This window comes from Pholis gunnellus (assembly GCF_910591455.1).
Source record: "Pholis gunnellus genome assembly, chromosome: 21".
In the NCBI taxonomy this organism is placed as follows: Eukaryota; Metazoa; Chordata; class Actinopteri; order Perciformes; family Pholidae; genus Pholis; species Pholis gunnellus.
Window position 1 is genome coordinate 2,009,040 of NC_136548.1, and position 15,079 is coordinate 2,024,118.

Genomic DNA, 15,079 nt, shown 5'->3' on the forward strand with positions numbered 1-15,079 from the left:
TCTTCAATGTCCATCTTGATGAGCGTCTATGAATCCACATAGTAAACAATTAGTCTATGATTTCTCTCAGGGTATAAGAAGGGTTGTTACTAATACTATAAAACGAAAAATCTTTTCCAATAAAAGACTTGTGTGTGCTAACAAAAGCTGAAGCTGTGCACACATTTATGTCCAAACACACTCACCGAGCGAGTGCGCCTGTGTCACTGTTCTGACAAACTAGAATAAACACCTCAGCATGTGGTCTGGCCGATCGGATCCCAATGCGAGATCTCAGAGCGTAGACGAGTAATGCGTCCTGGTATGATCGGATGACGAGTGTTACCATGGCAGCAGATTGTTCCGGCTGTGCTTCATCTGCAGCATCATGTTGTCATCATCTCCGCAGGCATGGCTCTGTTCCTGAAGAACGTGGCCTTCCACGGCATCCTGCTGGATGCTCTCTTTGAAGAGGGCAACCGGGAGTGGGAGGAAGTGTCCAAGCTGCTGAAGGAAGGCATTCTGGGAGGTGTAGTCCAGCCTCTAAAGACCACAGTGTTTGAAAGGGACCAAGTGGAGGAAGCATTCAGATACATGGCTCAGGGCAAACACATTGGCAAGGTCCTCCTGCAGGTCAGTATCTCATCTGACCTTCAGCTTGTGATGTTAGTGTGAGGATAACTGAAGTCCCTGTTAATAAATGAATAAAACACAAGGGATAATCCTAGATGTTCTCCGTTTCTGATTAAGTTCACATACTTGTTATGTGACTATGACTACAGCATGTACCTCTCTTCACACAGGTCTGTCATGAGGAGAGCGGTTCAGCAGTCCAAACTGCTCCCACTTTGTCTTTTCCAGCGATCTGCCGCACCTTCTGCCCCCCCTCCCACTCCTACATCATCACCGGTGGACTGGGGGGCTTCGGTCTGGAGCTTGCTCAGTGGCTGACAGAGAGAGGAGCCCGCAAACTGGTGCTGACCTCCAGATCCGGCATCAGGAACGGTAAGGCAACGTGACCTGAAAGTGCAGAAGGAGCTCAAGTATTTAAAGTAGTGCTGGGCAAGTTCACGCGTTAACGCATTCATTAATTAATGCCGACAATTATTTTATCGTATGTTAACGGTCTTTTTTTTCATTATTAAGCAGACATTTTTAACACAAGAACCGAGTGGTGAACAGCTGTTTTTGTGGCGTCTCTTCCTGTTTCCTTCACCTGCATTCCCCTGGGTCCTAAGTCCCTCCATGTACAGCTTCTTATCACCCTCTATATACCAACGTACATTTATAACAAATACCACACATATTACGGTAATCAGCGTTGCATATGCATCTGACCAAAATGCCAAAAAAGAAATGACTCATTTAAATAATTTTTTTTGAGTTTTTAAAGTGATTTTGTTTGTAATATGTATAATAAGCATATCGTTTAGTTATCGCTACTGAGAATTTAACAAACGTAAGAAAAAGAAGAAAAAAACGACGTAGATAGGTTCGTAGTTTTCAAGGTGTATATTTCAAATTGCATCTCTTACACACATGAAGATAAAGTTGTGAACACCGGCTGAATATCTTTTATCAGAATATCTGTATCTTATCTGTATTTTAACTGCTACTGTGTAAAGAGAATACTGCTGTTAAAAAGCACCTTATTTGTTTACAGTGTTTGCAAACCAAATGTTATTGCCCTTTTGTTCATATAGCAGTACTTTTAAAATAAAACTACACTACTTTTGAATTCATTATTAAATTTTGCGCATAACAATGCGATTAATCGCGATTCAAAATTGTAGTCGTTGCCCAGCACTAATTTAAAGCACAAACAACACTGGTATTGTCTGGAAACATAGCCTAGTAAAAAAGGAGAGGAGCAACCATTTCACAGTGTGATATAAAGCCAGGCTACATCATAGTTTGTAATGCTTCATACATTTCTGTTACAAAATTATTCTAATACAGTATTTAAAAGGATGCAAATGTTTAGGTGTTATTCCTACACTCCGCCTCTAGTGTCACGGTGGTTAACTGGCTTTCACAGCTGATAACGGTGTTCTTGTTCTCTAGTGCTGGTCCACACTGGGTGTGTTGATCCTGGTGTGAGTGTGTTATTAATATTCCACCTACTCATCATGTTGCGTTATCTGGAAAGGCTCGGGATAAGATGCACAGAATGACCAATGTTACTATGTTCTACTGATACTATGAGTTTTCATGACATCAGAAAATGAAAGGAAATCGCCACGTTAACGTGGTGGAGGGGTTTGAGTGGCTCAGTGATCCTGGGAGCTATGTTGTCCGGGGCAGTAGCCCCTGGTAGGGTCTCCCAAGGCAAACAGGTCTCAGGGGAGAGCCCAGACTAAGAGCGGTTCAAAAGAACCCTGATGATAAACAGCCCACGGTCTTCAGCCACCAAGCCCAGACCAGGGAAACCGGGGCACCCTCCCGGAGTCAGACCCAGGAGGGGAGCTCGCCGGCGAGCGTCTGGTGGCCGGGCCTTCGGGGCTCAGCCCGAAGAAACAACATGGAGCAGCCACCCTGTGGACCCACCAACCGCAGGGATAAGCATCGGGGTCAGGTGCAATGCAGACCGGGCGGCGGGTCAGGCCAGAGGCCTGGGCGAGCCAATCGCCGGCAGCATAGACTAGCTCTAGGGACGTGAAACGTCACCTCGCTAGCGGGGAAAGAGCCAGAGCTGGTGCAGGAGGTGGAGTGATACCAGCTAGATATAGTTGGACTCACCTCCACACACAGTACTGGCTCTGGAACCAAGCTCCTGGAGAAGGGTTGGACTTTTCCGGAGTTGCCCAAGGTGAGAGGCGCCGGGCAGGAGTGGGGATACTCACGAGCCCCCGGCTGAGCGCCGCTGTGTTGGAGTTCTCCCCGGAGAACGAGAGCGCCTACGGGTTGCGGGGAGCAAGGCTCTGACTGTGGTTTGTGCTTATGCACCAAACAGCAGTTCGGAGTATCCGGCCTTCTTGGAGTCGGTGGGAGGGGTCCTGGAAAGGGCGCCGCCTGCTGACTCCATAGTTCTCCTGGGGGACTTCAACGCTCACGTGGGCAATGACGGAGAAACCTGGCGGGGGGTGATTGGGAGGAACGGCTTGCCCGATTAGAACCTGAGTGGTGTCTCGCTATTGGACTTCTGTGCTAGCCATGGTTTGGCCATAACGAATACCATGTTCGAACATAAGGTGGCTCATAAGTGTACCTGGTACCAGAACACCTTAGGCCGGAGATCAATGATCGACTTTGTAATTGTATCATCTGATCTGCGGCCGTATGTCTTGGACACTCGGGTGAAGAGAGGAGCAGAGCTGTCAACTGATCACCACCTGGTGGTGAGTTGAATCAGATGGCAGGGGAACCGGTTGGAAAGACCCGGCAAGCCCAAACGTATAGTGAGGGTGAACTGGGAACGTCTGGCGGAGGACCCTGTCCGGGAGGTCTTTCACTCCCACCTCCGGAAGAACTTCTCACACATCCCGAGGGAGGTTGGGGACATGGAATCCGACTGGACGATGTTCAAAGCCTCTATTGTGGACGCGGCCGCTAGCAGCTGTGGCCAGAAGGTCATCGGTGCCTGTCCTGGCGGAAACCCGAGAACCCGGTGGTGGACACCGGAGGTGAGGGAAGCCATCAAGCTGAAGGAGACCTTCAGGGCCTGGCTGGCCCAGGGGTCTCCTGAAGCAGCTGAGAGGTACCGGCAGGCCAGAAGGGCTGCAGCTGCGGTGGTCGCGGATGCTAAAACACAGGCATGGTAGGAGTTCGGGGAGGCCATGGAGAAGGACTTTCGGTTGGCCCGGACGGGGGACATCGCCGGGCGGTGGAAAGAGCACTTTGAGGAACTCCTAAACCAGACCAACATGTCCTCTGCAGAGGAGGCAGTGCCTGAAGACCTTGGGGGGGGAGCTCACCCATATCCCTGGCAGAGGTCGCTAAGGTAGTCAAAAAGCTCCTTGGTGGCAAGGCGCCGGGGGTGGATGAGATCCGCCCTGAGATGCTGAAGGCGCTGGACACTGTTGGGCTGTCTTGGCTGACACGCCTCTTCAGTGTTGCATGGGGGTCGGGATCAGTGCCCATGGACTAGCACACCGGGGTGGTGGGTCCCATTTTCAAAAAGGGGGACCGGAGAGTGTGCTCGAATTATCGGGGTATCGCACTACTCAGCCTCCCGGGGAAAGCTTATGCCAGGGTGCTGGAAAGGAGGCTCCGACCGTTTGACGAACCTCGGATTCAAGAGGAGCAGTGCGGATTCCGTCCCGGCCGTGGAACAGTAGACCAGCTCTTTACCCTCGCAAGACTACTGTAGGGGTTCTGGGAGTTTGCCCAACCAGTCTACATGTGTTTTGTGAACTTGGAGAAGGCTTTCGACCGGGTCCCTCGGGGGTTCTTGTGGGGGGTGCTGCAGGAGTATGGGGTGCCGGACCCGTTACAACAGGCGATCCGGTCTCTGTACGACTGCAGTAGGAGCTGTGTCCGCATTCTCGGCAATAATTCAAACACGTTCCCGGTTGGTGTTGGCCTCCGCCAGGGCTGCCCTTTGTCACTGGTCCTATTCGTGACTTTCATGGACAGGATTTCTAGGCACAGATGGGGGGGTGGAGAACGTCAGGTTCGGGGGTCTCGGGATCACCTCGCAGAGTGTGAAGCGGCGGGGATGAGAGTTAGCACCTTCAAATCTGAGGCCATGGTGCTCTGCCGGAAACTGGTGGATTGCTCCCTCCAGGTGGGGACGGAGTGCCTACCTCAAGTGAAGGAGTTTAAGTATCTCGGGGTCTTGTTCACGAGTGAGAGTAAGATGAAGCGGGAGATCGACAGGCGGATCGGTGCGGCTGCAGCAGTAAAGCAGGCGCTGCACCGGACCGTCTTGGTGAAGAGAGAGCTGAGCCGGAAGGCCAAGCTCTCAATTTACTGGTCGGTCTACGTTCCTACCCTGGCCTATGGTCAAAATTGTCGTGACAAGGACAAGGTCGCGGGTACAAGCGGCCAAAATGAGTTTCCTCCGTAGGGTGGCCGGGCTCAGCCTTAGAGATAGGGTAAGGAGCTCTGACATCAGGAGGGAACTTGGAGTCGAGCCGCTACTCCTTCGCGTCGAAAGGAGTCAGCTGAGGTGGTTCGGGCATCTAATTAGGATGCCTCCTGGACGCCTCCCACTGGAGGTTTTCCGGGCACGTCCAACTAGGAGGAGACCCCGGGGAAGACCCAGAACACGCTGGAGGGATTATATCTCCCAGCTGGCCTGGGAACGCCTCGGGATCCCCCAGTATGAGCTGGAAAATGTTGCGGGCGAGATGGAAGTCTGGGTCAGCCTGCTTGGCCTGCTGCCACTGCGACCCGACCCCGGATAAGTGGAGGAAAATGGAGGTTGGATGGAGAATGTAAAATAAGTTTCACTACACCTACCAGATAACTTCCTGTAGGAATAGTATAGAGGACCTTAAAATGATACTAAGTGAACTAGTTCTGTTACCAGCAGTGCTTCTGCTTTAAGGCATCCCTGTTGAATAATATAACACTTAGAGACCTACAAGAATCACATTTCTAGTTGTATGGGAGAGGTTAAGTAAGCCACCTCTTGACAGCGTAGGAGTTGGTCCTTATTTCTTGAGTTGACAGAATGAGGAAAGTACGATAAGTTTGTGAAGATGCTCAGTGATCTGTGTAAAAGTTCATGATATCAACCCACGCAGCTCATTGGTTGTAATTAGCTCCACCTTTTCAGTCTGGTTACCATTGGCTTCACACACACCACCACTGGTTTGTCTGCCAGCACACCAGCGTACCACACCACCATCCAACTACAGAGGCCATGGTGTCTTTTCACCCGAGTTTGGATCACTGGGCTGTTTTAAACCAATGAAATTGTGTGTGGCCTGTCACTGAACCGCTAATAACTTCCTTTGATTGGGCAACTTCAGATTCAAAGATATCTTAAGATCTGTCTGTACTGCCCACGATACAAACCTGGAATCATGGACGATTCACACTGTACCATGTGAAAGTAATTTGGCTCTTGGTGCTGCTGTAACTAGTTTGCTTCTTTACAGTTTTCACTTTTGTAATTGTGTCTAGGTTACCAGGCGAAGCGAGTGCGTGAATGGCAGAGTCGAGATGTGGAGGTGCTGGTGTCGACCAATGATGTCAGCACGCTGGAGGGAACAGAGCAGCTCCTCGCAGAGGCCGGCTCTCTGGGCCCAGTGGGCGGTGTCTTCCACCTCGCCATGGTAACGCATCATCAGTCTACTTTCAGTGACATTTAAAATCTGAAGTCATAAACTTTTTGTTTTGTGCAAACGTAGAAAATACTGGCTATGATCATAATGTAGAACTCAGAAATGGAATAGTGAGACCATCTAACCGTGGTAAAGGTATTGTCCAGATCCAATATTCACACGGATGAAAATAAATACGACTACCCTTTTTCCATATCAACATCCCAAATAGTGACTCTCATTAGCTACGCTAGCATCGTGGCTTAATGGTGATGTCAGGCAGTCTGTCCACCACTTTGCTGACTGACTGAAAGATCTCAGTAACTATTGGATGGATTTCCATTATTTCTGCTTTCATTCATGGTCTATATAGAGGCCTCATGAAGCTTGCTGACTTGGCATATGTTGTCCTTCTTAGTGAAATGTCTTGACAACTACAACAATGTGGTTCAGACATTCATTGACACAAAGCACCAGTGTCTGTAGGAGCAGCCTCACAGAGCCACATGCATGTCTACATGAGGCAATGGGGGGAAACCAGCTTTCTCTTCAATAGTCTGACTGACTGGGATTGTTTCTACGGCAGCACTGCTGTCCCAGTTGAGACGGACTCCTTAATCTGCTTCTCCATTTACATTACATTCACAGTTATTCCACTTGATCTAAACTTCATCAGCATGGATCCTGTCATCCCCAGGACAATTTCCTCCCCTCCCTACTACTCCCCTGTATATCCCTTCATATTCTAATACACTTGTTACTTTTACATTACACTTACACTACACTTGTTTACAGTCTTATTATCTGTTGTTGTAAACTTTATTTTATATTCTATTGTAAATTTTAATATGTTTCTATTTCTTGCACTGTTGATTGTTGTTTGTTTAATACTATTGTTTAATGTTATTGTCTAATGTTATGCACCACCCGCCATGACAAATTCCTTGTATCTGAAGAATACACTGGCAATAAAATGTTCTGGTTCTGATTCTGATGTTTTCTATGTTATCAGGTGTTGAAAGACGGGATGCTGGAGAATCTGACTCCTCAGCTCTTCCTTGACGTAAACAAACCTAAATATGATGGCACCATAAACCTGGACAAGTAAGACACACTCAGACGTCTTCTGTGTTAATCAGGAAACTTAAATGAAGGACTTGTCTCTGGATCTTGATGCGCTCATGTCCTTTCCCTCTCCAGAGTGACCAGAGAGGCGTGTCCCGACCTCAGCCATTTCGTGGCCTTCTCCTCGGTCAGCTGTGGCCGCGGCAATGCTGGCCAAAGTAACTACGGTTACGCCAACTCAGCCATGGAGCGCGTGTGTGAGCAGCGCCGCCACGATGGCTTACCTGGACTGGCAGTGCAGTGGGGTGCCATTGGTGACGTGGGCGTGGTGCTGGAGACCATGGGCGGCAACGACGCAGTGATTGGCGGCACCCTGCCACAGCGCATCACTTCCTGTCTGGAGGTGCTCGACCTCTTCCTATGCCAGCAGCGGCCGGTGATGTCGAGCTTCGTACTGGCAGAGAGGGCGGCGGTAAAGAGCGAGGCGGGAAGCCGGAGAGACTTGGTGGGCGCTGTAGCTCACATTCTTGGTAAGTAGTAAATGCCATAAACGATGGTTCTAGATCATTCATTCATGTGGGAGAGAGGCTTTTTGATATTTCTTGAGTTGGATTTAATCAGCTAGCAGAGCGTTCACCGTGCCCTTCTCTCTCTCAGGCGTGCGGGATGTGAACAGCCTGAACGCTGATGCCTCCTTGGCTGACCTGGGCCTGGACTCCTTGATGGGTGTTGAGGTTCGCCAGACTCTAGAGCGCGACTACGACATCGTCATGGCCATGAGGGAGATCCGGCAGGTCACCATCAACAAGCTGCGAGAGCTGGCCAACAGCAAGCCAGGCGGATCAAAGGGTATGATTGAGAGCGCCTCTAGATTCCTTGAGGATTCTCTGCAGGCGTTTAAAAAGCCAGGTCCTACAGAGACACTCTCAACAGAAGGAATGACTTTTTTTTATCTCTGCTAATTCCAACTATTCAGAATCTGAAACCGCTGCAGCTAAGAGGGATGGCGTTCGCTCTTTGCTGGAGTCTGATCTCACCCAGCTGTTGGTCAACCCCAGCGGCCCCACGGTGACGCCACTCAACAAGGTCCAGAGCCAGGAGAGGCCGCTGTTCCTGGTCCATCCCATCGAGGGCTCCATTTCCGCCTTTAAGACGCTCGCTTTCAAGCTGAGCGTGCCTTGCTACGGCCTGCAGTGCACCCAAGGTATCGTGTTAACAAACACTCTCATAAATAACAACCAGCATATATACTGATCATGTAATGCTCTTCTTTCATTCAGAATCATGCTTATTTTTGGAGACTGTTTTGGGCCGTCTGGTTATGTTTCCTTTGTTGGTCACCACCACATTAACACAGATCCACCACTTTGAAGTAGATGGTGATAAATATATACATATACATACACACACACACACACAGGGCTGTGAGTGTTTTCATGGAAGTGATTATACAATGACCAAGCTGATCTCTCCCCCAGCTGCTCCTCTGGACAGCATCCAGTCCCTGGCAGCCTACTATGTGGACTGTATCAGACAGGTTCAGCCAGACGGGCCTTATCGGATCGCTGGCTACTCCTTTGGTGCCTGTGTGGCGTTTGAAATGTGCTCTCAGCTCCAGACCCAGAATCTGCCTGTGGAGTACCTCTTTCTGTTTGATGGATCACACTCCTATGTGGCAGCGTACACGCAGGTGAGAGCAAAGAGCTGACACACACACACACACACACACACACACTTTAATGATGGAGAGATTTAGATTCTCTTCTCTGTGGGGAAGTCTGGGAATATCAGGGACACATTAACTCCACATTAGGTAGTTTAAGACTGTGATTTGATGTTTCAGCAGACAGCAGAATTGAAAGGAGAACATGTGCATTTAATGTTGTAGTTTGGGGACAACTCGAGTGGGTCATGTCACGTTAACTCAGTGTTTGGTTTCCAGAGCTACAGGGCCAAGCTGACACCAGGCAAAGAGTCTGAGGCTGAAACCGAAGCCCTGTGTGTCTTCATCCAGCAGTTCACTGGCATCGCGTACAACAAGGTAGACAGCACACACACACGCACACACTACATTCCAGCCTTTCTCCGGGTGCTTGAAGAATGTTGAACATCCACACTGACTACTTGGCTGTGAATATTGTGGCGGTTTTAAAGTCACGAGTCCTGGTGATCATTTACATGATAACATTCCTCACATATGCTAGTTGCAGCCTCGTGTGCCACCTGATGACAGCACACATTTGTCAAGTGTAGCTCTAAACATTGATGACTTCCAAGGCAACATGAAACTACTTCTGCACCTGAAATGAAGAGAGATGGTTGAATCCGAGCTCTGGTTTAGATCCTCGACTAAACACAGGAAGTCTCTCAGTTTCTAGTTGGCATTGAAATTCTGATCAAACAATTGAATGTGACATCTTTACATTTGCTAAGGCCGAGGGTTTGAATGAGTTTTGGGTTTGCTTGTACAACAGCATAACTATGGCAAAATAAATTCAAATTAGGATATTGGGAGAAGGCTCCTACATCCCAGAATATAACAGAGGACTGAGGACGGTTAGGCAGACAGCAGTGATGTGGAACATCATGTGCTATCCTCCTATGTGCTTTGTCCTCGTTTACATCCTGGTCTGGTCATTTTCTTCTACCAGTACATTTCTATAGCGTTTTCATTCCAAGTGTCTTCTGTCTCTGCAGCTTCTGGAGACTCTTCTCCCGCTGCCAGACCTGGAGGCCCGTGTCAACACCGCGGTGGACCTGATCACCTCCAGCCACAAGAACATCAGCCGAGACTCGTTGCACTTTGCAGCCACCACCTTCTACTACAAGCTGAAGGCTGCTGACGGCTATGTGCCTGCCTCCAAACTTCACGGCAACGTGACGCTACTGCGTGCCAAAACCAGCAGCGACTACGAACAGAACCTGGGAGCTGACTACAACCTCAGCGAGGTAACGTCCATACGAATACATGATTTACATGCTTAGTACATGTTGTGTCCCAGATACGCTGTCTTGTCTCGCTTCATAACGTCCTCTGGAGGCGCTATGTGAATTTCACGAGCTATAGTCACTGTATCTAGGAAGTCACAGGTCAGCTGGTTTACTACAGCTGTATGACCCCAAAATAGACAGATTCTGCTGTAATTGAATTGCAATAAGCGGATAAACGGGGTGCCGAAATAACTACATAATGATGCTGATTTGTAGGCTCACCTACATTTCTGTATCAGAGATCATAAATGTCCAGGAAGGGGAAAAGTTCTGTGTAGCTTTTGTGTTGTTGCCTTTGACAAGTAACAGTCTGGCAGTTAGAGCTGAGCCATCCTTGAAAATGAAATAATCCCACTATAGGGTTTGTTCTCTCATCATTGCTGCATGTGTGTCGATTTTCTACACTGCTCCCAATAAACTAGGGATGGGTTAAATGCAGAGGTCAAATTTTGTATATGTGTATATGACAATAAAATCCTAACTTTATAACACACACACGCTACAGCACATGTGAGTTTATGGCAGTAGTGAGGAGCTATAACACTGATCAAAGATGTCCTCCATAGGGTGATTGTACAGCACAGAGAGATCATCAGGAAGATAAACTCTCGTCTGTCTCTGAGCATCTACAAGCCTTAAATCTCTGTCTACTTCAATGCTGAATGAGCTGTGTCTTTCTTCAGGTATGCGATGGAAAGGTTTCGGTCCACGTCATCGAGGGAGACCACCGCACCTTCCTGGAAGGAGAGGGGGTGGAGTCCATCAGCAGCATCATCCACAGCTCACTGGCTGAGCCTCGGGTCACAGCAAGGGAGGGCTAGACATGTCCACCCGACCTCACCCTCCTCTCACACTAATATCTCAACATTCCCAACTTTGTTTTATACTGTGAGAATAATACACAGCATGTTTGCGCTCGGTGCCATTTTGCCCTGATAGCCCAAATGCACCTTACTGCACCTTTTTTATTTTAAATCTTATTGGTAAATTCAAGCAATGGACTCTCTCCCTGACCTATCAGAGCGCTTAGCTGGTGTCTTCCTGTTTTTCTAAATGAAATGTGCAGTTATGTCACATTGTTACCATGTTACATTCAGCCTTGTTTTGGATTGTAGTCGGGACCCAATCTCTCTAATCAAGAGTCGGCTATAGCCCCCTGATTCATTTATAAAATGCAACATTTTTCAACAATATTCATTAGGAAAAAAGGATAAATATAAGTAAAACATCTGCATTATGAATTACACAACACAAGATAATCACTTAACATAGCTGCTTGCTCATGCTCCAGTTCCATCTGTCAGTGTTCATAAAATGACTAAACTGACAGCCTTCTATGAGGACACATTAGACTCATTTACTCTAACACAGCTAACCACCCGTTGTATCTGTAGTCTGTTAGCGAGCAGATTAGCTGATGGTATCTACCCCCTGTGTAGTCTGCTGCTCACTGTAGCTAGTCCAGCTGCTACATGGTCGGCTCAGGTAGAACCAGTGTCCCACAGATGTCTAAATCCTGTTGAGCCAACTGTGTCATTCCTGGAAAACCTTGATATTCCCCTCTGAGTAAATGGGTTTTACATCTAGAGAAGGAAGGACGGTTATTGTCTTCTGTTTCAGACAGCATGGAAGCATAAAGAGCTCGACTACAGGGAGTAGCGTTAGCATGCTCTCTGTTTGAGCCTCTGGACAGCCACTCTGTAGGTGACTTTGAGGTACCGTATGCCCCATGAGGATGACCTCATGTCGCTATTTAGTGAACTTCTTTCTCAATCATTTTATCCTCCACGGAGCCGATCACCAGGTAAACAGAACGAATACCCATTCCACGTTACACACTGGATGACCTTGTACTGTGCCAGGTTCATCTGTTGCTCTTCCACCCGGTGTGTTTTACTGAACCCTCCATTTTGGCATTATTTGAAATAAATGAGGGGGCTGCGTCAGTCAATGTTTTTGACCAATTCAGTGATTAACTATAATCAATTATTATCACGTCTAGACTGTAATAGAATGCCTTACACAGCATGTTGCGCCTGTACGTCTAACATCTAAACAACTAGAGAGTAATGTAGCTTAGCATAGCATGAAAGGCAGAGTCCTGCTGAGCAATGTACACACAGTCAGCTGTTTGTCACGTCTGTGCTACTCAGCCGTTAGACCGGGTTATTTCATAACGGTACACTAACGCATGGAGGACTTGTCTTCTCTTTTAAATGACCGGTCCGTGTCCTTTACCCAGTGAAAGCCCACAATGAAGCTCTGCTCCTCTCTCACTGTATATGTGGTTAACTGCCATGGGGACATTACTCCTGACCTAGCACTATTGCATAATAGCATTGGTAATATGACCATTTGGAGTTTGTTCAATATTAATTATGTATTTATTGTTTGTTTATTTTGTCAAAAAGGAGTTTGTTTACCTGTGTGCCAGGGGACGCAATCACATCGTGTTGCTTTATTTTTTGTTTGTTTGTCATCAGGAACTGTTGTTACTCTCCTGAGCCAAACCAAAACTCACAAATTATGGAAAGCTTCTAAAAAGCAATCATTGTGATTGATGTGGTGCAGTATGTCATAAATCACAATTTAGTATAATTAAGAGTAATATTACTGAACGATCCCTAGATCATACTGATCTATAAAATAGATGCTGTTTACAGGAAGAGAGGAAACTTTTTTTATTTTGAAATTTAAAGATTTCTGCCCTGATACTAATAAAGTCTAACTATGACTGTTTATAACCAACGGTTACTATTATTATCCTGCAGTAATTTAAGATTTGTAAGGAAGATGTTGCATCTGATAGAAAGAGGAGTTGTTACAGGGCTTACTCTGGTTCATAAGGAGCCGTTCTCACTGATGGGCAAACAGCAGTAGGTAGTCTGATAGCTGAAGAGTTCAGTCTCATGCCTCCCAGCTCACACACTTGCCAACAGACTTGTGAGGGCGAGAACTGGTGACAGTCGGTGTTTAGTTAGACCCATAGTGATGCACTGAAAAGGTTTGGTACGTAAATGTGTCAGTAAATGTTGCATCCTTTCCCAAATCAGCATTTAGGTTGTGAATGACTACTAAGTTGTATGTGGACATAACTGATGTGAACTTAACTGGGATCTTTGCTGAAAGAGCTGTCTCTGACTCCAATGACCCTCACTACAGCAGCAACATAGCCCACCTGATCCCTGAGACCTCCGACCTGGTCTATGAAGGGTCAGCTGACTCCAGGCAAATGTGCTGTTTGATTTCAGTGAAAAGGAGAAGGAAGGGACAGTATGCCGATCTCTTGTATTGTAATAGTATGTATTGTTATGACTAATAAAGGTCTCTTGCTTATCACTTCATTCTGACTATTTTGTATTTTGTCATAAATGTATCAGCAATAAATGATGTAATAATGTCTTGCATCACATAAGAATGTCACTCTGTATGTATGTGTGCCCAACACAACCTGCAGTTCTGAAAAGAGAAGCCACTGAAGTACCTTAAACCCCTCTAGTAACGAGGGGGACCCAATCTGGTCCCAGAGGGGGGGCGACAGAGTGTACACATGTAGTACAAAGTACTTCTGAGAACGCATACAAGTGTTTTTTATGACATATCCTATACCCACGTAACGAAGACATTCTGGCAAAATGGACCATATATATATACTGTGTGTGTGTGTATATATATATACATATACAAAGTACTCCAACTTGTACACAATTTCACCTATTTCTTCGCCACACTGCCAAAAATTGTAAAGGCTTCGCACCTTGAGATGATTTTCATGAAGAAAGTCGGCAACAATCCCAGATAAATCTTTTGTGCATGTATGAGGAAGGGGGAGTCTTTTCAGTTTGACGAATCATTTTCCGAGCCTTGAAGGTCCGCCTCACCAGATTGGATTTTTAGTGGCTTAAAACTCTGTCAATCACCGAATTAATCATTTCACTGCATCCTACACTCATTTCCGCATTCTTAGACGTAATGTTGCAAATCGCCCAATCATAGGCTGTGCAACATTCAAAGGAAGTCTGTAAAACTGGAACTCAGTTGAGGGCGACCCATGTTTTACAGGTTTATAGAGGGCCCAGGCTCTCAAAATGATGACAAACTGCTATATTAGATAGATTGAACTATTGTTTTAGTGATAAAACAAGTGAAATATATAGTTATATAGTATATAAAATTAGCATGGGAGACCTGGAGCAGCTGCGTCCAAAATGAGAATTTGGCCTGATCTTGGACGGACTTTCCGTACAAAAGCCTCTATTTTTCTATTGTCCTTTCAATTTATCAAAATAAAAACAGTATGTAGAGACGACTGACATGTTGTACTATGATTGTGGAGTTTTTTAGGCTTACTGCTCCATTATTTTAAATACTAAACAATAAAATTGTTGTTTTTTTCAGGCGAACCTGAACATTTTCAATTTTTGCTGTGTGTTATCTTCATTCAGCAGTTCATTAACCAGTAACATATACACTGATATGTACACATCTTAACAAAGCTCACATTTTGTTGTGTTATTATGCAATTTAAATTATTCAAATAGACCTTGTAGTTAGAGAGAAAAGCTCTTTTCAGTATGGGTATGACATTTTCGAGCAGAGGCCTCAAAATAGGCTTAGGGGTTAGATATTAAAGCTGCATTCTCTCTAGTGTCCACCAGGGGGCGACTCCTCTGGTTGTATAGAAGTCTATGAGAAAATGACTACTTCTCTCTTGATTTATTACCTCAGTAAACATTGTAAACATGAGTTTATGGTCTCAATCTCTAGTGTCAAGTCTTCAATACAGCATGATGTTCATTTAGTAAATGATGGTCCATTTAGAGTCAAACAGA

The 15,079-nt window shown here is 46.4% G+C and overlaps 1 protein-coding gene across 1 annotated transcript in view; it reads left to right on the top strand.

Annotated features, from left to right (window-relative positions):
* Positions 1-13,585, top strand: part of fasn (fatty acid synthase) — a 38,631-nt gene extending 25,046 nt beyond the window's left edge. The window contains exons 32-42 of the mRNA XM_079182104.1: positions 389-612; positions 783-984; positions 6,052-6,203; positions 7,204-7,295; positions 7,392-7,786; positions 7,914-8,105; positions 8,233-8,460; positions 8,735-8,946; positions 9,199-9,297; positions 9,954-10,205; positions 10,931-13,585. Coding sequence (XP_079038230.1) covers positions 389-612; positions 783-984; positions 6,052-6,203; positions 7,204-7,295; positions 7,392-7,786; positions 7,914-8,105; positions 8,233-8,460; positions 8,735-8,946; positions 9,199-9,297; positions 9,954-10,205; positions 10,931-11,068 — 2,186 coding nt within the window. The 3' untranslated portion in view covers positions 11,069-13,585. The remainder of the gene's footprint in view (positions 1-388; positions 613-782; positions 985-6,051; positions 6,204-7,203; positions 7,296-7,391; positions 7,787-7,913; positions 8,106-8,232; positions 8,461-8,734; positions 8,947-9,198; positions 9,298-9,953; positions 10,206-10,930) is intronic.
* The last annotated feature ends 1,494 nt before the right edge of the window (positions 13,586-15,079 follow it).